This window comes from Equus asinus, chromosome 16 (assembly GCF_041296235.1).
Source record: "Equus asinus isolate D_3611 breed Donkey chromosome 16, EquAss-T2T_v2, whole genome shotgun sequence".
NCBI lineage: Eukaryota > Metazoa > Chordata > Mammalia > Perissodactyla > Equidae > Equus > Equus asinus.
The window spans coordinates 45,985,637-46,010,980 of NC_091805.1; the positions used below are offsets into that span (position 1 = coordinate 45,985,637).

Consider the following 25,344-nt stretch of genomic DNA (forward strand, 5'->3'; position numbering starts at 1 on the left):
TGCTCTGTGAGCAAGAAGCCTGACAAAATACAGGTGAGGCGCAGCCTTAGAGGGTATGCAGGTATTCCTTGGGCAGAATAAAAAACCAACAAGTGCCTCTGATTGAAGGGAAGTGGTCATCTATATGAAACAAAGATTACAAATAGAAGCTTTGCAGTGTCCTGTGTGTGTGCTAACTGCGAAACCTCAGGAATATACAACGCCAAAAGAAATGGGCAAGAGACAGAGATTTAATTGAATAAAAACGCCAGTCTGTGACAGGGGGCGGAAGACACGAAGCAGAAATTAACAACATAATTTTTTAAATGACGATGCAATTAATTAACATCCTGAGTATGTGAGAGGTGGGGAGGGGAGAAGCATCTTTCAGAAACACTGCTAAATAAAGGAGAAGGGAATTGCATTAAAAAAAAAAAAAAGAAAATCTATGTGCAAAAGGCCCTGGTTATCGTGACCTCGGCAAAGCTCACAACAGCAACTGAAGAGGTTTCTCATGGCGGGGGAAGCTAACAAATGAATCAACCTTGTATTTCATTTTATTCTGAAACTTGTAATTCCTTTTATTCTCATCTGTAGGGGAGAGATATTGGGCTAGATAATGAAGTTGGCAGACATTTGGGTTTCATTCATGCTTCAGGTTGAGGACTAGTCTCCTCTGAGAATGCTGGGGGTGGGCTCCTGAACCTGCAGAAATTTACCGAGATTGCTGGAGGAGGAGTGATAGCAGTTGTTACGGTGGTGTCGGGTCTGACCATAATCTGCTCAGGAAATGATTTTCCGAAGCTAGTGGGAGGTTCCTATGAGAGATAGGTACTTGGACACAAGAGGAAAGTCTGAGAGCAATAACTTCCATCATTCACACCAATCACATTCCCTTCTCCAAAAGTTTAGAGTGGTCATCCTCCTCTGCCTACAGGTTTAAAGATGACAGCTGGACATGCATTTTGAGCTCACTTCTGGAAGGACCCCCTTACACTAATTTCTGGGCTCCTTATGACCCAGGAAACTCAATTGTCGCCTTCATCGTTGCAGGACCCGCAGTATCTGCCCAAGGAGTGAAATGGCCATCTAGATGGATCAATCTAGAATCAAGAGACAGAATGAAGTTCACAGTCGGCCAGAAGTCTTGTCGTGACCTTGGGATTTTTCTTACTCTAGAGAGAATCCCCAGCTGCAGGACTGCCTGACTTAGAAGGCCTTTCAATCACAAGACACTTGGGGAGAAAACTACATTAGCCCCTAGCCTGAGGCCCAGTATAGGGTAGAGTTTGCGTTTATCTACATTTACTTTTCCAAGATGAAAACTTCTTTTGTCCCAATATCCTGTTACCTCATGCCCCATCTGGTCATTTTTAGGACAAGGAGATACTACCCAAAGTTATATCAGCAGAGAAACCTGATAACTTGGCTTAAAATGAGGGTTACTTTATTGAGTTGCTGCTCCTAAAGCATGTGACATATACAAAGAATAAGACACGAGGTGTGTGAATAGCTTTTATGTTTTTGACCTTCCATTGTTGAAAGAAGGGTTCTTCAGCAGACTTACCTCTCGCAAGTCACACACACAGCTCTGGAAATTGACATTGTGTAAGTCACAAGTTGAAGTGGAAGTTCACCTCCACACATTTACCAGGGCAATACAGACCCATCTGAGCAAATCAACCTAGGTATAGGGGGTTGGTGGGGAGGCCGCTAGTAACTGAACAGAAATGTACTATTACAATACAGAATAGTTTAAACATGTTTTTTTTCCTAAACTGAATTGGGCCTAAGGTAGAGATCTAAAGCAAAAAAACTCTTCACTACCACTGAAACAAACGAACACTACAGTACTTAGTAATTTATAGAACTAAAGTGTAAGATGAATCTTGTCCCAGAGTCAAGGGGGCTGAAATAGGATTAAGCTGACTTGGTTGCAATCAAGAAGATGCTCTTCGTAGAAAGATGGACTCCGACTATTACTTGGATTTGAAAACTCCCCATTCAGAAAAAAAAAATTTATCTAGGCTTTTCTTTGATCTGTTTAGGCATTTTAAACAGCTGCTTGATATTTCATGGAATTATGAAGCTATGTATAATGCAAAAATCATTCTGGAACATATGGGCTTCCTTTTCTTTACAATGAAGATTATTTTCGAGAACAAAGATTCCATTTTCAAACAAATGTGGGCATTAACTGTGGTGTGCCAGAAAACGTGGCCTGTTTAGTTTCAGCAGAATCATTCCTAAAGAAAGTGACTAAGTTCCCATGAGGAATCAAGACATTTTCAATTCATGAAGAAAGCCAGTGAGAAAGGGGAGTGAGGAGCCCCGAACGACCAGCGGAAGTGTCACAGACACTGCAGGGCGCTCGGGATGTCAACACGGGATAGGAAGTCCATCTCAGCGTGTGTCCTATCCGCGAAGAGCTTCAAAGCATCATAATCAGTCTTGTAAAGGCTTTTTGACCAATGTGCACCGTTCCTGTGGGCCGCTGAGGACGCAGCCACGGCTCCATCCCACTTCCTTCTTCTCCAGGGTTATGGAGCTTGGTGGAGACAAAATTTCAGAAACTCAAACCACCTCCCCCCAAAAGACGACTATTTTACACTGTCTTTTATAGAACCAACTCCTGGGCTCTCTACTCTTGTTTTTTTTCCCTACTTTTTTTCCCTTCGTTTCTTGACAGCAGATCCATAAAAAGTGAAAACCACAAAAAACATCACCTTGGGAGACAGACAAGACTAAGACAGATCTGACCACATGACAAGTTGTCTCGGCCTTGCCCTACACAGGAGCAGTTAAGACTCTGGAGTGAGGGACCCGCTGTGGCTGCTACCACACAACACTGAGTTTAGACGGTTGAACAAGTGCAGAAAGAACATTGCTGAGTCCTGTTCGTGCCGCTGGGCCGCGCAGCTCACGGTGTTGGAGGTGGTTTCGGAGACGGGCAGGAGCTCTCGCTGTCGAAGCTGGCAGCTCGGCCCTGCCACTGCGGAGGGGAGAAAAAGCCGGTTATTGATTGCCGAGGGAATTCACTTCCAAAACTTATCTGGCCCATGCACTGAATTCACCTTTCCCGGCTTTTCGTAAGCTTTCTTGAATTTTGCTGTCAGCCATGCAAAAACAGAAGGAAAACAGCTTTACAGCTTCTAGTTTGGAATACCCGATTTTTAAAAAAGACCTATGGCAGAGATAATTAAAGCTTTCTTCACTGTGTGGACTGTGTGTGTATGTCTGTGCGTGCATGTCTGTGTTTTAATGAGGTGCTATGACTGGACCATTTCTGAGCGCTTCAGCCATTTTTCATAGCAGAAATCGGATTATGTTAGCAGCGAAAGAGGCAGTCTGCAGAGTATGCCCTTACTGCCAAGAACCCACAATCGTGAATTATTAGCAATTTGTCTAGGAGCTGTTAGTACAGCTAAAACCTGATATTGCTTTAGCTTTGGGCTCTTTTCTTCAGTCTTAATGCTTCCTATGGGCATTCACACCCGACTGTGAAGAGGTAGGAGGTGCTCGGAGGCAGCCACCACTTCCTTTGGGCACCTCCATCTTCGTTCTCCTCAGCGCTCTCCTCTCACAGGTTGCCTCCTCTCAACCCAGCTCTAACCCCTCTGTGGAGGTGGGTGATGTAATGAGGCACAATGGAGTGAGGAGAGGGCTGAGGATGCATGGACCCACGCTTGAGCCGTTCAACCCTTCTTTAAATTGAACAGCCAGTCATAGCTAGAGCAATGTTTGCTGGGCAAAGATCTGACCCTGTGAATATTCTTGCCCTGGCTGGAGCTGTAGGACTTCAAAGTGAGTCTGGGTCCAACACTCGTTCAATCCTTTTTGTGAGCTGAGGAGACCCAATACTCTCCTAGGTGCCCACAGAACAACACTCCAGAGAGATTTTACAGAGGGGTCAAGATGATCTTTCTGAACCTGAAGTGCAGCCCCTCTGCTTCTCAGGATCTTCAGGGGACTGATGGGGCTGTGGCGTGATGGGGCCGAGGAGAAGCTGCACTATGCATTTGTGCATGTGTGGGGGTGGGATGGGGAAGGACACAGTTCCCCCTCAACACAGCCATTCCTAGGCAGAGCCAAGCCACCTAAGGAACAGACCATTTGCCTATGGAATAAATGGGAAACCAGACCTACTGAACACCTTCATGCTCCTAGTCCAAAGGAAAGCCTCTGACATCCTCCGTCAGGCTCAGTTCTTCATGGCCCCTTAGTACTCCCTGTAAGGCCAACCTGCAGATCTTGACAACTAACCAAAGGCTGGACATTCAGGTATTGATGACCTATTGTGGGACTTAGACCTGAGCAATCTTAGCATGCCAGAGCTGGAGGCAGGCCTGGGAAAACATCCAGTCCAACTCTCTTGTTCTTGCAGATAAGAAAGACACAGAGAAGTTAACACAGTTGGCTAGGGGCACAGCTGGGATCCAAAACCAGGTCTCTTACTCCCAACTCAGTGCTCCTTCCACTCCATCCTGCTGCCATCTTAGTCTCTGGCCACACGAGGGGAAAAAGGAGACACAAATGTAATATGAAACCTAACCTCTTTGGGTCCACACCAGGTACTTACTCCTAACTCCAGGTGGCAGTCTCTCTGCTTGCAGCATCCACGTGAATGAAATCACAACCGAGGGTTTCCCTGGTGAAATATTGTAGATAAATAAATGCCTGGGTGTTGAGCCCATGGTGACTTCTGACTCAAGTGTTTCTTAACCAGAAGGTGACATAAGACGATTAATAACGCTTCCATTTAACAGACTTTTATTTTAGAAGTTCTACTTTTTCTGTTATAACCTTTAATGTTGGTAAAAGGTACATTGTAATTACTGGCTTCTCCCCTGGGTAAGCAAGCCACTTAATCTGATTGATGGGCCTGTTCAGAGGAGAAAAAACAAAATGGCTACACGGAGTACGATTTTTTCTTTATATAATTGCCCAAAGACAAGTCACACAGAGCATAATTGTTTATCCAGGACAAGTGAAGAAGGCACACTGGCTGCTCTGCTAGCCCCTGATTTTTCCTATGAAGACAAACAAAGGGAGGAGACAGGGTTCCTGGACAATGGGAAGGTGAATGATTCCAGGAAGCCTATCCTGGTGGCTCTGAAATAGTAGAGAACTGGTCCCCAGCACACAGGAAGATGATTGTTCCAGGGTGGCTGCGTTCCAGTAAGATCTTTTATTGTTCTGAAATGGGTCACATTCCAACAGAGATCTAAAACCTCTGGCAGATGATCTGAACTTGGCCCTTCAACATAAAACGCCTTGGAGAAGGTGGCTGGTGAACCTGGGCTCTGTGTGTGGCGACAGTGATGACAGGCAGCCCTGGGCGGGAGTGCTGACAGGGAAGGGGGCCGCAGCCACGGCCAGGGAAGGACACTTGCTATGGCTTAATCAATTTTTATTCATGAAAAAATCCCAGCAGGGAAAAATACCTTTTCGGTTAATTTGTTCCCCTCAACTTTATTTTAAAACCTCAAATAAGTGAGCAAGTATGGTGCCCTCTGTTCTCACTAATAAAAAAGAAATGATCACAGCACTTAAAACTCCTCTAAGAAAGGTGCAATATAAATGCAGAGTGCTTCACAGATGCGATGCCATTTATCTTCCCGGGAGCAGGAGAAGGAGATTTCCTTACGTATTGTACACACGGGAGAAGCAAGTTCCAGGAGCAAACGCTTGCTCCATGTCCAAAACAGGACCAGAAAGAAGGCAGGCTGTGAGCTCCAAGGATGACTGAGATGACAACTGTCCAAGCCCAGTGCCTCCCATGAACACAACGAGGGCTTGCTTAATATCAGCCTGGAGGGGTCTCAGAGGCATTTTTATAAAAGTCCTTAAACTGTGGGTGCTAAAAGTGTAGGTACAAATTTTTACAAATTTCTACTGATGAAATCCTAAGTGGCCAAGATGAATGTCATTTTCAGCTTCTTTGTACAAAGAAATGATCCGCTGAGCAGAAAACGGTAGGGTGGCGTGTGGGGGAGGGGACGGTCTCGGGAGCTTGGTGCACGAGGTCAAGAAAAAAGTAAACCCAAAGGATAGGAATCAATTTATTCTCTCTTCGTTTTCCATATACTGTTACTTTCCCTTTAGTGTCTCATCAAATATTCATTTTCAAGGGCTTGATTCTACTTTTTCTTTCTTTCTTTTGTAGTCTGGAGTAGTGAGTTGGAGTTCTCACAGAAATAGGACTTGAAATCAATTATTTGGCTTAATTAGGTTGTATTCATCATGGAGAGGGATTCTGGGGCTGAGTCCCAGCACCTCTGTGCTACTCTGCACCCCACCCCCAACTCCAGCCTAGGCTGGTCTGTTGCTTCCAGTTTTCGAGGACAGACCCAGCCCGGTAACAGCGACGGGCTATTGCAGCTCCAAGATTAGAAAGGTGATACAAGATGCAGGCTCATTGGCCCCATTGTCCATCATTTAGGGTCAGAGTTTCCAGAAAAGCAGACCTGGGAGGAGCCTACCCCCTCATTTTACCAACCAGGAAACTGAAGACCAGAGTGGAGCAGTGAGTTGCCTGAGGCGGCACAGCCCATCAGAAGCCTCTCAGCTCCCCTTCCAAGCCCCTGCCCCTAAACCATTCTGAACATTTTCACTTATATGTTCTATTCTTAAATATCTCCAAAGGATTTAAAAAACAGGAGGGGGCAACGGCACCCGCCCTGGGTTGAATCACCCCTGCATTCAGCGAGGCGCCAGATGTTGTCTTCAGGTCAGCTGCCGTTCTGCTCAGTAGCTGCCTCCTGTGTCGGTAGAGGCTGGTCATACCTCCTTGAAGCCCTGCAGAGAGGGCCTTCTGGAAAAGAGGGGGCAGAGGCTCCCCTGGGGGAGAGGAGCGCAGAGTTAAGGAACTAGCGTCCTTCATAAAAGCTCCACAGCTGTGGTCAAATCAAGGCCACCACGAGACAAACATGAGGTTTCAGATGGGCAGGAACTTTGTGTCTTTGCCTTACTCCTCTGTGCTGGCCTCAAGGACCGCAGGGCAGGGGCTTCACAAAGCACACGCCTGCTTGGGGAGGTATATCCACCAGGTTGGCTCCCCGGAGCCTCTGTCTCCCACAGGATTGCACAAATCCAATCCCCTCAGCTCTCAGTCTCTCTTGAGACCCCTCACACTGCTGGAAACAGGTGGAAACGGGCTTGTCTGCCCTGAGAAGGGAAGGAGCCGGCAGGTCCTCCGGGTTTGCAGCCCACACCTTTTCTGTGTTGCAGAGTGCGGGGAGGGGATTACACTGTTTTTAAGCTGAGGGGCTATGCGGTGTAAAGGTTAAAGCTGTATTTTTTTCATTAGTAGATTTCCCAGTTTTATCCAATTCTCTAGACGTACTGGGCTTGAAGCCTGTTAAGATGAGTGAATCATCACCTGGCTTTCTAGGACATGGATTGGGGTATGAGATACTCAAAATGAGTTACACACTGGAGGAGAAGCACGTGGCCCCCACACCCCCCAGGAAGGACCCACGAAGGCGAGGTCTTGCAGCAGCCGACTGCCATTCTCCAGCCTGAGCTGCCATGCAGCAAACATGCCAAGGGCCAAGCACGACCTCACCCACCTCTTTGAAGGATTTCTTTACCTCCACCAAGGAGTGCCAGTGTGCAATGGGCTTCCGTGGGTACGCCAGCATCTCGTTCCAGTGGTCCCTGCCCAGGCCCTCAGCGCTGATCCCCACACGACAGACTCCAATGATCTCATTGTGGCCCACTCTGAGGGAGAAACAAAGGGCCCGGCAGTGGTGACCAGACATGCTCTCAGAAAGGGAGTCCCCAGGGTCTGAGACTCTGCCTGGCAGGGCTAATGCAGAACGCTGAGCTCTGAAAATAGATGCTTGGCAGGGCCACAGGGCGCCAGCAGCAGTGACACTTTGCGTAGCCTCCTTGGGTGGACATTGGACACAGAATGGATGAGCAAAAAGTTATAAAGTTGTTTGGAACCTCAGGAAAGGGTGGGCAGATGGTGTGACTTTGGGGACTGGGAGAGTTTAAGTCTCTTCCCTTATTTGACTCGGCTAGTGCACCACTCTCTCCCTCGAGACATGAGCATTTGGAAATAAATCAACCTGCTCTGAGTACCACGTCTTCATACCCCCAGCAGATGGGATGTGATTTATTCACTCAGCAAGAACATCAGTAACCACTCAAATATGTTCACCAAGCACCTACTATGACCAAGAACTTGTGCTAAAAATCTTGGATTGAGGCTTTACTGCATGGCTTCTTTCTTCTTCAGCTAAACTGACAACTGGAGAGAGGAGTCATGTAGGTAAGTAGTTGGAAAATATTTTTGAGCCAGCCTTGATGGAGGAGCAGGGTTTGGATAAATGGGAGAGAAGAAATGTATCCAAGGAAGGAAGGAAGAAATGTATCCAAGGAAGGAAAAATCAAGTTGGATGGATACACTGGGTCCAGGTTATGGAAGGGCTTGAGAGTCCAGGGGAAGAGCCTGGACAATAGGAGCCATTGATGGTTCTTGAGAAGGGCAGGTCCACGAAGAAAGTGATCTTTTAGGAAGGTTTGCCTCTAGCATGTTGGCTGGATTGAGGTAGGGAGTGACGGCGGCAGGGGTCAGCTAGGAGGCTGCATAGCCATTCCCGAGCAGAAGTGGCAGCAGCGGCAGAGATGGAGAGGATAGAGAGGCATTTTAAAGGACGGATGATAGGATTCAGAGCCAGACAGAGGAACAGGAATAGTCAGGAGTGAATTCAGGAAGCTGATGGCTGGAGCTGCCCTGATGGAAATGGGGCAGTTGGGAAGCAAAGCTTGAGCTTCTGCTTAGGGGAATCCATGCTCTTCCTCAAACTCCATACTCTTCTTGGGTGGAGCCAGATTTGAGGCCACTGGGTGCCTGAGCCACGAACCACAAGTTCAAGATCAAGGAGCCCTGTGCTACATTGGAGTGGGGGTAGAGGCAGGGAATCACGTCCCTCTGGGACCCACACTTACCTATCATAATCCATAACCGAGATGAGCAAGCTGACTTGATCCATGTTCTCTGGGGGAATGTCAAAGATGATGGCTTCATTGTAGACAGGATTGAGAGTGTTCTTCTTTATGGTTGTTTTCTTCTTCTTTAATCTCCGCCCATCACAAAGTAGGGACACTTTGACATATGGGTCTGCGCCAATGGGGGCGGTGGGAAGGGAAAGGAACATGTTAAACAGATGTCCTCGAACATCATTTGCAGCAGAAGGATGGAAGTCCCAGACCTACTGTTGCTCATCAGATGGTATCAGTGGGTTGTTAAAATAATTAAACCACTTTGTATTTATGTAGCACACCTGTCTCTCAGGGCACTCCAAGCTTAATAAACACAGAGTCTTTAGTGACCTCAGGATTCTTGGGAGAGCACTAATGGACTTTCACTAATGGAGAAGCTGGCCCCAAATCAGCCAAGACACTTGCCCGTGAGTATGCAGTTCACAGCCCTAAATCTCAGTTCCATGATGGCCGGCTGGCTCCAGAGGGTGGTGAGGCTGAACAAAGGCACTCTAATTCTTTCACCTACTTGGAGTCCTTTTCTCTGGGGAGTTGTGACAGCATTATTAACCAAAAGATAAGGGAGGTAAAAATAGAACTCAATGACGCCTCAGGAGTAGCAACATGTCAGAGTAAATGAACAGCCACAATCACAATGCTATTCATGTCCTTCCCACCTGACAAAAGGATTATGGGTCCCATTGTCCCAACAAGCTCATTTGCAGCTGGCATTAAGAAGGGGAGTAGTAGCCCCGCTCCCTGCTTCCCTGGAAGCCATTTCCTGCCCACTTCTGGGAAGTGGAGGAAGAGAGGGAGCTGTGGCGGGGGGAGTGAACGAGGTGGCCTCCTGAGATTCAGGGCAGCAGGCTGGCATTTCATTTCTCAGTGGGATCTTGGATTCTTTCCATCCCACAAGGAGATGTCTTTTTACTGAATCTCCATGTGCCTCGCATCCTTGTCTCTTCTTCAGTTTTCTGAATGGGTATTTCATGGTCATCTTTCTACCCTGAAATTTTCTACTCTTCCAAGTGAAGTGACACCTATTGTATCTCATAGCACAGGTGTCTGGGTCACCATCATAATTGTTATTTATGCTGCACAGCTCAAGAAACAAGAGGGCGACTCATAGGTAATAACAGCTTTTGAGACACTGATGTGCTGAGACATTTTCTTGCCCAGAAGCCAGGGCTCACGTGAATCTGCCAGGAGGTCTGGGCCAAGCAGCTGCTCCTGGTTCCTTGATTCACAGGCCTATGGTTCTATCTCCAGGGCACCCGAGCACCCACTAGGCCCCCCGCTCCCTGGGCATCGGTCGGGGGACAGATGAGGCACACAGCTATAGGGAAGCTAGAAAGAACTGTGACACCTGATCTGAACTCCAAGCCTTAAAGGCATTTCTGTAGAAACCCAAATGGCCACTGACTAACCAATGTGACAGCAGCAGTTGTGCCTTGACCATGGGGACACTTGGCTTTAGGAAGGAACTGGGGACACCATGAGGTGTTTAATCACCCTGCGGTCTCTGACTACCCATTTGAAAGGGCCCTGTCTCAGGGAGATTCTCAACAAAAAGGAAGGAGGGGTTCTGAGAACTGCTATGAGACAGCTTTTTGTTTTCTGCAGGCTCCATTCTTTATGGATATGCTCAGGACAGTGTTCAGGTCCAAGCAGACAGGTGGGAAAGCTAGCTCCAAGACCTGTCAGTGACGTGGCAACTTCTAAACACCTTAAGGGTGTACATTGTTTGGAAAAGTGTCTTCAGGCTTGAGGCTGTTCATGTGCTGCCTCATCCCTAGATGCCCATTTCCACACCCTCCCACAGCAGACCAAATTTCCATGTCACCAGGCTTAGAAAAATATGGCGGAGCCACCTGTGCCAGGTACCACTAGATGAATGCCTTATGACTGACTGGGATTCTCAGCTTCCTTCCCCAGCTCTGTTCACTGCTATGAGGCACATCCAATTTATAAAATTCAGAGGCTGTGTTTCCCTTGAAAGAACCAACAATCTCATCAGCATTGAAGAGGCTAAACAGAGAGATGACTGTTCCCTAGGGCAAAAATTTGTGGCTTGTAGTGGAATCCTGGCTCCAGACGACCTTTGAGATCCTTTCTTCTCTAACAGCCTATGACGTTCCACGCAGCTGAAGAAGGGGGCACAAAGACCAGCAGCGTATTTCAGCTCCTCGTCATAAGAGCCATCGTAATTCAGCATCTGGTATGTGCCAGACACTGTGCTAAGAGATTTATATACATCATGTCATTTAAACTTCACATCAACCGAATAAAATATTTATCATCATCCCCATTTTATAGATAGGGAAATTGAGATTAAGAAACTTGCGTAAGATTTGAACTTAGGTCTGTCTGACTCCAAAGTTCACATTTTTAACCATTAGACTCAAAGCAGTACAGACCAGATATGCCAGAGGTGGGTGAGTTTATTCACTCATCACCCCTTTGTCGCATACTGATCCTTTTTATTATTCTGTATTACTTTTATTGTCATCATTCCAGTAGGTACGCTTAGAGAATTGATTCATGACTGGTTTAGATGAAGGAGAATAGGAAGATCCTTGGTTTTAGAGGTCAATGTCACATAAATCAAGAAGAGGCAATTAATAAGCTCCATTCACTCCCTAGTTTAGTCCAACATCAAAGCAGTCTGGGCAGAAGGCAACCTCAAATTCATCCTCAGAAACAGAAGATCTAGTTTGACAGGCCTCTGGCATGCACGTCCCCACTGCATCACCCTCCGACAAGGTTCCTCATGCTATAAATTCATTCATTCAACACATGTTAATTCAGTTCTTAGTGTGTTCCGTGCACTGTTCCAGACACTGGCTTACATCGGTGAACAAAAGAGACAAATCCCTGACAAAGGGAGGACCCCTGAATTTTTAGAATCAAGCTGAGATTTAATACCAGATTCCAAATCCAGGCAGAACAAAGGAACAATTTTGAGAGGGAGGTTAGGACCTAGCAAGAGAAAAATCTCTCACCCCCAACCCTCTGAAGTGAAATGGCCTGGATGATTACCTCAGTAGCTTCGCCATAAGCTCTCTCTCCAGCACATCAATTTAATTACACCAGAGAAGATAGTGTGGGGACTTGGGCAGCAAAATCCTATTTCCCTCAGCAGCCTTGAGAGTCCTCAGTGAATTTCTGTCCCTGGCATGCACTTATTTTGATATTACAATGAAATCTACATTGGCTATATTTTTGGAGGAAGCCGACTTGCGGCTGCCTGAGAACTTTGCACAGGTCGGAAGAGGTTCTTGAAGCTCTTCACACGTCCCCCTGTGTCGGGGGAGCTGCAGTGGGAGCAGAGGCATTAGGGTGGGCGCTCTCTGGGGGGGCTTTCAGCCTGGAAGTCATGAGCACTGCAGAGACAGCGGAGCCTGGGAGCAGGGGCTCCGAGGGATTCAGAACTGCAACAAACACACGTTACTTCAGCGCTTCCCGACCACCTTCTCCTGAAACCCCATTTTTCAAGGTCTAATACCCCATATTTCAACTGCACCAGGTTGCGCCTGGGTCAGATGTTTTCAGCTGGACCATCACCTCTTTAGAGCAACTGTGATTACACTAAGGAGTTTTCCAGGAAATAATTAATGAATGAAAGGAAAAATCTTCCATATATTCCCCTCCAAGTTCAGAGGTCCCTCTGGAGGGTTTTACACCAGTAATTTGAACCATCGGAAGAGCCTCCTGGGCGGGTGTCTAGAGAAAGAAACCGAGCCTTTTCCCCACGTGCTGCTCTGCGTGTGGCCGGGCGGCCTGTGCACTTGCTCGTTGGGAGGCTTCAGCCCATTTCACTTCTCAGGCTAATCTGAGGCAATGGGGGGGAAGGAGGCTCCAGCTACTCCTCTGTTACATCAAAACTCAAATACCTTCTCTGACAACGACTTGCGGAATCATAGACGAGGACTGAACCTCGGACACCATGTCCAGCCTGCAGCCTCTGCAGCGGCCCCCAAACCAGTGCTTCCTTGTCACTAGAATAGGACTTATTTCCCCTGCTGCACATGCAGCTCTCCCGGGGCTGGGGCTGAGGCGGGGGCCTTGCAAGAAAAACTCCAACACAAACGCACCGCGCTTTTCACGGACTCTGCCCCTTGGCCTCTGTCTGCAGGGCTGCCGCAGGGCCGTGCGGACCTACAAACACACGCTCAAACTCCACAGAACCCTTGGAAGTCCTGGGGCCTCCTAGAAACTGAAAGATTTTCCTTCATTTTTTTCCCTCCTATATATTTACTTCTTAATCTCTCCCTCCTCTAAGAGAAAGAATGACAGTAACAGCTAATATCTACTGAGTGCTTACTATGTGTCTGGCACAATTCTAAGCATTTACATGAATTAACTCATTTATCCTCAAAGCAACATGAGTAAGTCATTGCTTCAGATTAGGAAACCAAAGCGTTATACCGCCAGGAAGTGGCAGAACTGGAAACCGAATCCAGGCAGTTTGCCTCCAGGGCTGGGGCTCCTACTCCAAGAACACTGACAATCCTTCCCCCTTCTCTCTGTACACCTTTCCAAACCCCAGTGTCTGGGCTGCTGGGAGGCCACGTGGCAGGCCGCTTGGGTGGAGAGGTACCTGAATAGCCTGTGATGTCCATGGCCTTGAGGTTCCGACACTTGATCACCGTGAGGGTGAGCCGGCCTGCTGTGGGCAGGTAGCAGAGGGAGAACATGATCTCTCCCAAATCCACACTTTCCTGCAAAGAAGCAGACGAGAGGGCAGATGAGCGGCCTGCGGCTCCCTGTGCAGCGGCTGCAGGGCAGCGCCAGGGCCCAGGAGAATTCTCTTTGAGGCAGAGTGCCTTGTCTTTAAGACCTGATGGTCTGGCCTCCATGCTGGGACTAACTGGATATAAAAGGCAGTGATGACAATATTGCCTCTTCAGCAGAATTTGTCCCCTTCAGCATTCCCTCTCAGCTCCAAGCAGTCTTTGGTCCTGGTCCTGGCCCTCCTGCTGTGGTCTTGACCTGCCTCCGTGAGCCCCTGGGCTGCAGCCCTTTGGGGCCCTGCCCTGCTCTCCTCCAGCTCACCCTTCTCAGTCGCTGGTCCCCTGGGCCTCCCGCCCCACCTGGCCTGTGGTCATGACTGTGTCTTGTACAAGACACACTCTGGCCATCAGGTGTCCCCTCTCACAACAGATCTGCTTCTGGCCTCAGCTCAGTTGTTCTGCATCAGTCTCTCTGCCTCAGCAGCTTCCTTGCCTCTCCCGAAACACACCTAGCAGTCTCACTTCCAGGCCTTGCACGGGAGCAGAAGGCTCCGTGATCCCGCTCAGGACATGCTGCTGACCACGGCGACGCACACTCGCCATCCCATGTTCGTGCCAGGTCTTGGGTCCACTTTGTCCTTTTTCCCTAAGTGTGGTCATCCTTCAAAAATGGGCACAGCACAGAGCACGCTCTCTGCCGCCTCTCCTGCCTCCAGGAGCATCACAGCCAGGGGTCCCAGTCCCTGGAGGTTTCTGAGCCAGAGGGAACAGGAAAGCACCAGGGATGGTAAACACGTCTGTCTGTTGAATTAAACAGCACCTCCCAGACTGCATCCTCATCCTGCTCTCCACCTGAAGGAAGAGGGTGCTGTCACTGTACCACCTCCCCTCAGGCGCTGAGGCTGGCTCGGGGCTTCCCTTAGGGTTCCCAGATGCAGAGTGGAGGAGGAGGAGCTCAGGGGTTAGGGTGGCTCTGATTTCAGAAGGGGCCATTTGTTCATTCATTCAGTCGGTCAGTTAGTTAGTCAACAGATATTAGTTGAGCACCTGCCCTGTGGTAGGTGTTGCTCTGGGTGCTGGAGACACAGGAAAGAACAAAATAGACAAAAAGCCCACCTTCACGGAGCTTACATTTTACTAGGGCAAAGGACAAGGAAAAAAGTATCCAGGAGAACAAAGTAAGGCAGGGGAAGGGGATATGAAATGCTCATTGCGGAGGCCGTAGTGGTTGAAATTTTAGATAGGCTGGCCAGGGAAGACCCTCTGAGGAGGTTACCTCCGAGGAAGAGAGCAGTCAAGGGAGACACCAAGGTTTTTGTTCCTTCTCCTCACAAAGAACCACCCTCGACTGCGACTCCTAGGGAGCCTGATACTTGGCCCCACCTAGAGAATGATCCAAGGCCCCCTCACCCTCCCAGAGCATGTGGTCCCAATGCTCTCCTCTAGGTGGCGCTGACACCCACCCTTTCCCTAGCTCAAGACTCTTTTTTTTACACCCCCAATCAAATCCTGGGAGTAGCAGAAGGTGAATCCTCCCAGCTCCTCAGCAGAGGGTCTGGCTGGGGCTGGCGCTGGATACCCTGTGGAGGCAGCCATCCGCACCAGCACACAGAGCCCTGGGGCTCCACAGAGCCAGCGAGCTGAGACCAAACCCGTGAGGTGTGCTCCACGAAGCTCTTCCTCAAACAGCGGTTCCACCTTCGAGGCTCACAGCCGCTCTGTGAGGCAGCGATTATTGTCATTATTCCCTCCAACTCACAGAGGAAGAACTCGGTGTTTAAACTCAGTTTTAAAAGCCCTGCCCAGGCTTACACATCCGGCACAAGACACAGCTGGACTCCGACTCTTAGGAGAACAGCGTCCTTCCACTCACCTAGGGAGCATCTCAAGGTAACCTGGCTCCTCCAGACCTTAGACCACAACTTCCGTTTGCTGGCCCGTCCATATTTACTGAGCACCTGCTGGAGGCCCCGGGCTTTGTGGAGAGTGTACAGTCCCCCTTCAATTGCACACGGTCTAGTGTGGTGTGACCAGCTACAGGAAGGCACAAGGATCCCCATCTTCCTCAGGTGCATCTCCTGTCTCTCTAGTCCCCTAGTTCAGGGAGGGAGACCCAGGAAACAGCCCTGCGACACAGTGCTGAGGGAGCATGACTGTCCCCTCATGCGACAGCAGTCAGGTCAGCAGTGCGCCTGGCTGAGTGCTCCATCTCTGACAGTGGCTCCGAGATACAAGGAGGCCCCCAGCTCCCTTTATTTCCCATATAACCCCGCAAGGTTGGGTCCTGCCCAAAGTTAGAGAAACCCTGTCAGACTCAATAACAGCAATAAGAACTAACACTGTTGCACACTTACCATGTGCCAAGGCCTTAGCTAAATTATCTCAGCGAGTCTTACCATGGCCCTGCGAGGTAGGTGCTCTTATCATCCCCACTGCAAATGGGAGAAAATGACTGTTTCAGGAAGTCACGTAACTCGCCCAAGGTTGCATGACCAGTGAGCGCTCTAGGGCCAGACCTTCAGAGACCAGTGCTGCTGCTCAAACGCCCTCAGCGGCTCCCCTAGTTCGGCCCATCTTCTAGCTTGCACTCAGGACCCTCAACAGCTGGATCCTGTGTTACCTTTTCACCTGATTATTTCTCTCTGTTCCTCTGTGCCAACCCTCTGCTCCATGTGGCTGGTATATCTTTGGTCCCTTTTGCCAAAATGCCCCTTCCTCTTATCTTTTCTTGGACAATTCCATGTATCTTGTAGGGCCCAGGGCCACGTCCCTCACAGGGATCCTCGCCCAGGGTCCAGCCCACAGAGAGCATCTCTCCCCTATGTCCCTGCAGCCTTCCTGCCCCTGAGCTGCTCACAGGTGTTCCCAAGGCCCCCTTGTTGCCGCTGTGCCTCCCACTACCATCTGGTGACTGGAGGCCCCTTTGGGGCGGGGGCTTGCCTTACACCTACTTGTGCTTTGGACGTGCCCAATAGCGCAAGAGGAGCTACACAAATGCCCATAGAAACGGATGGTGACATTTTAGCCGGAAGAACCCTCAAAGAAGTGGTTCTTAATATCAACGTTATGACCAAGTCAGGGTCCTGGGAAGGAACCTGGAAGATCCTGTGGCCCCTCTGAGAGGGAATGAACAAAGGCTGCTGTCATGGTTTCTCCACCACTGCCACCCTACAGATGCAGAGTGGAGCTTTCAAAGTCTGTCTTGTCTAGGGGAGTCCAAGTTGATTTGTTTATGGCCTTGGGAGACTTGCCTGGGGATGTGGGGCTACCTCAGGGTAAAGAGAATCAGCTGGGACTCTGTGAACTGCTCTCAAGGATGGCTCCCTCCAGGGAGAGCCCTGACGCAGCAGGCCCCTCTGTTTTCTGCAGGGGTGCCCTTTCTTGATAGGACTGTGGCAGCTGGGGAGCATGCAGGGTGCTGAGTCTACAGCATGGTATGGAACCCCCTATTCCCACCCTGATTCTGCACCCAACACTGAACTCCACTTTCCGTCGTTGGGCCCAGACAGGCGAAGGGAGTGGGCCAAGATCCCACCATGGCTTGGAGACAGAGGGGAAACAAGAGCCAGGGAGCCCGAAGCCCGGTCCCAGGACCTTCTGCTGTGGGTGAGTGGGCCTCACTAGGCCTGACAGCAAGTTGGCTGCTTTTGGCTCAATGGATTGAGGGGGATATTGTTCCTCTGCACACAGAGGCAGCAGAGAACTGGGTGATTAGATAAAAGAAAATAAGTAGGTTACTTTTGAGTAAATAGAGAGAGAGGGACTAAGCAAAGAGAGAGTCAGCATCTCCTGGAAGCCACCTCCCTCTCTGGAAAGGCAGACCCCAGCCTGGCCCCATGGGTGGCCTTGCGAGGCCCTCTCTCTGCACCACCCCATTTCTCAAGAGGCTTCAGCCTCAGATCCTCTGTGCCTTGCCAGCCTTTATCCTCAGTGGGATGTTTGAGAGTCTGGCTTTAATAAAACCAGGGGTGACCAGGGGCTGCAGAACAAAACCAGTACATTATTGCTTTCATCTTCACTTGCTGTTGGAGGGGGCACTGCCTTAGGGCCTCTGACTAGTATTGAGCTCCCCGGTGCTGGAGAGGTCACTCCTGTCTAGAAAGCAGCAGAAACCAACCTGGCCCTCTTGACTGCTAACCTAGGGGCTGACAGGGTGGATCCGAGCCCAGTAGCAGCTAGCTAAAAGTCTTAGCTAGTGCTTGGAGGGGGTGGGCCTGCTGCCAGGGAGGGGGAACCAGGATGTTGGCTCCTGGAGAATTCTGTCCTTAAGTGCAACCTGGCTACCTGATGTCACTGCCCATTATAGTAGCACTCTCCCCTGGCTGCGGTGCCTTGGCATCTGGGCAGTAAGATTCCTAAAGGCCCATCCGTTGCACAGCATTGCTCTTGCTGGTTCCCAGCAGCCCATTTGCAACAGCTCATTAAAGCACTTCTCTCTCCTTGATGCACTCACATAGCCCCAGGCACAGAAAAAAATCTTATCTCTGGGCTGTCCAGGAAAGAGCAGTGAACCACAAGTCAGGCGACTTGGGCATTAGTCCTTCTGCCACCAACTAGCTGCGAGACCTCGGGCACATCATTTCACATCTCTGGGCTTCAGTTGGTAAAATGAGGGAGTTGAACTAGATGTTTTGGCCTTAAGGTCCCTGCCAGCCATAAACATCAAGGATCCAAACTGGAAAATCTACCATCAGCCATCACCAGTTGAGATGGCCCAAGGAGGCGTAACTGGCCTCAAGGAATCTACCAACTTTGTCTTGAATCCAAATGCTCTGATTCCTTCCGCTCGCACTGCCTCCAAGTGTTTTGGGCTTCTCTGGGCCTGGCCCTCTTTCTCCTAAACAGGCAATGAGTGGCGTCAATGCCTCTGCGTCTGTCTTGGGAATCCAGGCTGAGCGAAGCAAGAACGATGCTTCCTCATCTCTTAGAGAATACTTCTAGTCTCTTAATCATTAAGTGGCTTGTCTGAATCTCTCATCATCAGCAAAGAAACATCCGCTACACTTTCAAGAAAGCCACAGGAGACCTAAAAGGATCTCTGAAGCACTGGGCAGGAAGTGCTGTTAAGTTACCCTGGGGCAGAGGGGCCTGGAAGAGAGACGGGGTGGAAGCCAATTTGGCTCCAATGGGTAAAGAAGCATTCAGTGAGCAAGCCCTCTGTGCAGGCCTGGGGCTTGAGATTGGGGGCAGAGATGAGTCAGGTGTGGAGGCTGGCCTCCTCTGGCATCTGCCCCCACAGCACCACAGACCTCCTCTTCATAGCCCACGCACCACATTTCATGTTGACTGTGGGGATTATATGATGAATACTGTGTTCTCCCTAGATTACAGCTTTTTAAAGGCAGGGGTGGGGTCTGGTTTTACTCATCATTATTCCTCTCATGTCTAGTCCAGGGCCTGATGCTTAGTAAGTGCTCAGTAAATACTGGCTGATGAATGAATGGTTGAGAATACGCATTTGGGGTCAGGCAGCTCTGGGTCCAAGTGCCAGCTCTGATGTTTATGAGTAGCGCGACTTACTTAACCTTTCATAGTCTTGGTTTCCTAACCCATAAAATGGGGCTAGTAACAGTACCTGCCTCTTAGGGTTGTTGCAAAGATTAAAGGAAGTAATTTGTGCAAAGTGCTTGGCACAGAGTAAGCTCTCAGTAGGTATTATTACTACTATAATGACTACAGTTCTTAGGAGCTCACAGTCTTGGGGCAGGGGCAGCGGAGAGAAAGGCAGAGAAGGACCACCGTTTGGTTTGATGGGAGCTATGAGAGAGGTGTGGACCGACGTGGGAGAGGAGAGGAGGGAACAATAACTCTGCCAGGGACTTCTGGGTAGGCTCCCCAGAGGGGTGCTATGCAGTAGGATCTGGCAAGGTGAGTAAAGGAATTTGCTAGCAGAGGACATTCCAGGCAGAGGGATGCTTGGGCACATAAAGACACAGAGGGAGGGGACATGAGAGGTTCCATGTGGGGGTGGGGGGCCAGAGCACCCAGATGGCACTGGGAACGCTGCAGGGCCTGGCTGTGTCTGCCTCATGGCCCACACCGCGGGTGTGCCGTTGCCTCTGCAGGCCACGGCAGACGTCCTCTACACTGGCTCCTCCTCCCCTATTTCCCTCAGTCCACACTGTCACTTTCCTTCCCCCCAGACCCTCACAGCAGACTATTTCATGTGTGTCATTCATTCGTTACCCACCAACCAAATGTTCAGGAACATGGGAGACAGTCATGATAAGACAGACCAAGTCTCAGCCCTCCGAGCTTGTATTCTAGGAAAGGGAGACAGAAATCAACCAAGCAAGAGCGCATCCGTGGGCGACGAGTGAACCAGTGACAAGACAGAGGGTATAGGAGGGGTGGGCTTTAGACTGAGTGGTCGGGAAGGCCGGTCAGACCTGAAAGAGGGAGAAGGTGGCCAGCCAAGAGGAGAAGAGCACCGGGCAGAGGGACAGCGAGGAGCACGTGGGGCTGGCACACGCCCGGGGGTGGGAGGTGACTGCTGTGCTGGAGCACAGCGGGGAAAGGGGCGGAGGCGGGGGGTGGGATCTCAGGGGGAGGGCCAGACCTCAGGGGCCATGAAAGATGTTTGGATTCTGTTCCCTGTGAAAAGCAGAGCCGTGGGAAGCAGTTTGGAGACCTCGGCAGGCTTGTCCAGAATGGACGGCAGAGGAACAGCAGAAGCCAGAAGTATCCTGGATTCCCTGCGTTCCTGCAGCCTCACACCTAGCCACCTGCCCAGCCACGCAGTTCTGCCTTCTAAGTGTCCCCACGCTGAGCCCTCTCGTCCCCTCCCCTCAGCACTACGGTAGCTCTGACCCACACCCTCCCTCGCCAGGACATCCAAGCTTTCTAACCCCCTTCAACCTCTCCTCCTTGCTGGAACCAGTGGGTGCTTCTCCTGCTCAAAATTCTTCCATGGCTCCCCATTCCACACCTGCTTTGTAGTTGGTAAACCTCTTCTTCAAATGAAGTATTATCCAGAAGCCCAAATATATACAACAGATAAAAAGTGGCTCGAGACAGGGCACCCAGAACTCCTGCCTCCGAGCCCTCAGCCTCCCTCCTTGGAGCTTCCCAGAGTCAGCGTGACGTCACTTGTCCACAGAACCCAATGGCACTTGGGTTTCTTCAGGATGTGGCCTGCCACTCTTGCCAGCCATCCTGCTCCACTGCCCCACATCCTGTGCCCTAATCACCATTAACACTTACTGAGTGTTAACTATGAACCATCCCATCCCAAGTGCTGATGCATATTAAGCCGTATGATCTTCACAAAAGCCTTATCAGATGGGCACTATTATTATCCTCATTTTCTATATGGGGACACTGAAGTACAGAGACATTATGCAATTAGCCCAAGGACACACAGCTACTAAATGGCAGAGCTGGGATGTGAACCCGGACAGCCAGGCTCAAGAGACCACAGTTTTAGCTACTACACCATCTTGCCTCTCTGTGACTCCCCTCCAAACACTCCAGGTTCTTCTGTACCTCCATGCCTTTGCCCTGTTCTTTCCACTGCACGAAATAACCTCTGCTTACTTCTGGCTGTCCTGAACCACACTCATCTTTCCAGGCCTGCTGTCCTTCTCCCTCCTCATGGGTCATCTTCACTCCCCTGCTCTGACTTGGGGGTGTGCTCCCATTGATCCAGGGTCTAAAGGCCTAGGGACAAGTATTACAAATGCCATAAAGCAAAGGCAAGGCATATCTGAGACAAAATCTGCAGGATCTGGTGACCCACTGGATGAGGGGGCTGCCGTGGAGAAGAGCAGAGACTGACACTCTGCCCGCCCTGCGCCCCCACGGCTGGCTCAGCTGTCTGCTGGGAGAGGGGGGCCAAGGGGGTGGGCGCTCCTTCCTGGGGTGCTGAGACTGGGCTCCTGCTGTGAGCACTGGGCCTGGCTGCCGTGGGTTGGTTCCCTGCTCCTCCTAAGGTCTGGGCTTCCAGGCCTCCAGGGAGAAGGCTGGGGGTGGCCGAGGTGGAAGGGCGGATGCTCCTTCCGTGCTCCCTGCTGGGTGCTGGGGCAGGTTCTGTTTGTTCTGAGTTCCATGCCTGCTTTCTCTCTCAAGGACTTTCAGCCCAAGGGCTTTGCAGTGTTATGAATAAAGGATCCAGCAGAACTGAGGTGCCTTAAACAAACACCATACACTCCAACTGCAGCCTGTGGTGTGGGCACTGAGCACTTGAGACCAGCCATGGAGAAGAGAGAGACCCTCTGGCTCCCATGGAGCCAGGAGATGCGAGAGGAAGTGGGCGAGATCCTCAAGACTGGGTTTGGTCCTGGGGGATCTGTTGAGCAACTAAAGCACATCGGTGGGAGGCAAATGTTTCTGCATCTGAGCATCTTCAGGGAAACAGATGGTTTTATTTAGGAAACTTTCTCAGCCTCTCCTCCGTGAACCTGCCCTCGAAAAGAGGTTTGGTGTTTCACACGCACCATTACTTTTTGGGCAAATATCCGCGAGTGAGTCAGAATCACCCTGGGAGGTGCAGATCTCTTGCTAACAACTTTTAGAAAGGTGGGCGGAGAGGGAGAGGGGCTAGGAGGGTGGAAGGAGCTTGAGGCAAGTGGAGTTTGGAGAAGTTCTAGAAGAGATGGAGACAACATCTGGTCAAGCTGAAAATTCTGCACCTTGGGTGCTTGTCCATGAGAGGCCAGGGCCTTGGAGCTCACCTCCCCTCTGGTCCTTCCCCTGGCATCTTCATTAACGACAGAGAAGAAGTGGCGCGTTAATGAAGTTAACGATAAGAATCTGTCTTCATTTCTTGCCTCAAGTTGTCATGCTGTGTGGCTGTCAGACAGCCGTCAGTTTCCCCCAGGAAAGGGTGGGCGAGTCGGTGGTGAGTGATCTGATCTCTGCCCCGAGCAGGGCTGCGGCAGCAGGGGCTCTCAGCAGGAGGGAGGATGCCCTGGTCCCATTGGGGTGGTCTCCTGGGGCAGCTGCAAACAGGTGCCCTGGGGGATGCCAACAGGCGGGGCTTCGGTCTTAGCCAAGTGCACACAACTGAGCTGCCAGTGACAGGGGCTTTAGCTTCAGTGTTTCTTTGCTGACCTGAAGGGTTAGGTCCTTACCCGCCGCCTGCTCCAGACTCTTCAGAATCTCTTGGTCTTGCTGTGGTGAGGCTGCTCTGTGAAGAGCCTCTTTACAGCCCTTCATGGAGTTGACCATCCCGCTCTTGAAACATCTACTTCCTTCGGTTCTCCTCGCACCTCTCCGGCTACTCCTTCCCAGCCTCTGCTGGATCCTCTTCCCGTCCCTGCCTGTGCACAGCAGCACAGTTCTAAACACTCCTTCTCTCCTCGCTCATCCATAATGTTAATGCCCATCTCCATGCTCATGACTCCCAGATTTATGGCCCCTTCACAGACCTCTTTTCTAGACTCCAGACTCATATATCCAACACGACATCTCACTGTGGACGTCTCACAGAAATCTAAAACTTTTCAGATGCTCAAAGGTGAACTTTCATCTTCCATTTACATTCTCCTCTTGTTTTCCCCAACTTGGGAAATGGCCCCTTCATCCACCTAGTTGCTCAAGCCAGAAGCCAGACATCATCACCGATGCCTGCCTTCCTCCCTCCTTTGAATTTAGTTTATCACCAAGCCCTGTCAATCCTATCTCCAAATTCCATCTCGAGTGTACCCACTTCTCTCCAACTCCAGTGCCACCCAGAGGGCAAAATCATCCCTCACCAGCCTGCATGCAACCGCCTCCTCATGGACCCCCCTGCTTCTCTTTGTGCTTCTGCTGCATTTCCACACAGCAGCCAGAGAGCTCCTTCAAAATCGTAAGATGGATCACTCCACTCCTCTATTCAGAACCCTCCAATGGCTTCTCCTTGCAGTAGAATAAAAACTCAAACTCTTACCGAGACCTACAGGCCCTGCATGATTAGGGCCCAACTCCTTACCCTCGCCCCTACCACGGCCCTCCTTACCACACTTCAGACTCGCAGGCTTTCCTTCAGCTCCTCAAGTGTCCCAGGCTCTTCCTGCCCCCAGCACTTTGCACATTCTACTCCCTCTGTTTGATCATTCTTTCCCCAACTCTTCCCTTGGCAAGTGTCCACTGATCCTTCAGGCCACTTCCTCCAGAGTCACAGACGCTGCTCTAGACTGTGTGTTCCCGAAGCACAGGAACTGGAGCTGTTTTCTGAGGGCAAGGACTAAGGTGAAGCAACCAGGTGCCCAGGTGCAAAACGGAAGGATGCCCTCATTCTCAGGCTTGTACCTGCCTCCAAAGGTGGGCGCCTTCTTAAATCTTGCCTTGTTTTCATTACCCTAGTCCCAGCCCTATGTTTTACTCACTGCTGTGTTCTTAGGCCCGAGCACAGTGCCTGGTATATGACACATGCTCAACAAATATTTGTTGAATTAACGAGCAACTCAGCTTTGTGGGGCTTGTCTGATTGAGAAGGTAGTGAAAAGGATTGGTGACAAGAGTGGGCCCTTGCTTAACCTCAGCCCCTGGTCTGTCCAGGGCTGTTCCTGTGGGTGATGAGATGGCTTCAGGGTGGAGCCCCACAAAGTGTTCCTCAGCATGTGGTCTGCAGATCTCCTGCACTGGACTCACTTGGGGAGGGGGGGACTTGATTCCTGAGCTGCGCCCAAGATCTACGGAGTCAGAATCTCCGAAGGTGGTGCCTGGATGTGTGAACAATCAGTGAGCTTCCTGGGTGATTCTTATGTATCCTCAGTTTGTAACATAAGGAGAAGAAGAGGTTCTGAGGCCGCCCTGCATCAGACTCTATCAGAATCTCTGTGACATGGAACATGTCCTCATGAAGCATGACCAAAGTCATTCACCATCAGTGCTGCCAAGTAAAAGTCATGATCATAAAAGGGCCTCTTCTTTGTTAGGTGCAAAGGAGGGTTCCGACGGATCAAAGCCACGTGGGGTCCTCGTGGAGCAGCTTACTCTCACCCTTCACCTTTTCCCTATGCACCACAGGTACACTGGAGACCTAAATTTTTGCAAGAAGGTGACTCACCCAAATTTAGAGGGTTTAAGAAAATTGGATAGTGTTTTAAAGATGTCTGACGCCACTCTGTAAATATTCCTTATTGTAATGGTTCTCGGGTCCCTGATCAGCAGCATCAGCATCACTTGGAAACTACCAGAAACGTACCTTATTGGGTCCCACTGCCACTAGGGGTGGGCAGAGCAATCTGTGTTAACATGCCCTCCAGGGAAGTCTTAGGAACTGAGAACCATTGCCTTATTGAGTGAGAAGAACCAATTGAGCATGCACACTCCAGCCAGGACTTGGAATTTTCTTCCACTTCTTTTAACCTACTTATTTTGGCAAGAAAAGCCAAAGTCAAGAGAGGAGAAGGGGACTAAGAGTTATGGAACATCTATTAGTTTGTGGAGACCATGCTTAACATATATTTAATCCATCTCATTCTTCCAACATTCCTCGGAGGAACCCATAATTATTGCCATATTGAGGTTCATAGAGATCAAGTAACTTGCCTAAGGTCTCAGAGTGATCAACCAAGTCTGAGTTTGGACTCCTGTCTGTTGACTCTGAAGGCCTTGCTCTTCTCCACCATCCCACCCAGCCTCCCCTGGAAATGTGCATGCTCCACCCTCTCCACCCTACCTTCTGCCCCTGATTATTGAGGATCAGGTGGGC

The 25,344-nt window shown here is 50.1% G+C and overlaps 1 protein-coding gene across 8 annotated transcripts in view; it reads right to left on the reverse strand.

The window, feature by feature from the left end:
• Positions 1 to 213: 213 nt before the first annotated feature.
• Positions 214 to 25,344, reverse strand: part of SYT6 (synaptotagmin 6) — a 59,995-nt gene continuing 34,864 nt past the window's right edge. For 2 of the 8 annotated variants that reach the window (XR_011494909.1, XR_011494911.1), the window contains exons 4-8: positions 13,571 to 13,691; positions 8,938 to 9,109; positions 7,551 to 7,701; positions 4,559 to 4,627; positions 1,402 to 2,971 (exon numbers count right to left, since the gene is read on the reverse strand). Coding sequence is in view for 5 of the 8 variants with exons in the window: in XM_070487066.1 (XP_070343167.1) it covers positions 2,900 to 2,971; positions 7,551 to 7,701; positions 8,938 to 9,109; positions 13,571 to 13,691 (516 nt within the window). In the remaining 3 variants the exon portion in view is untranslated. Of the gene's footprint in view, positions 2,972 to 4,558; positions 4,628 to 7,550; positions 7,702 to 8,937; positions 9,110 to 13,570; positions 13,692 to 25,344 lie in introns of all 8 variants that reach the window. The other 6 variants (XM_070487064.1, XM_070487067.1, XR_011494910.1 and 3 more) reach the window with 5 other exon arrangements.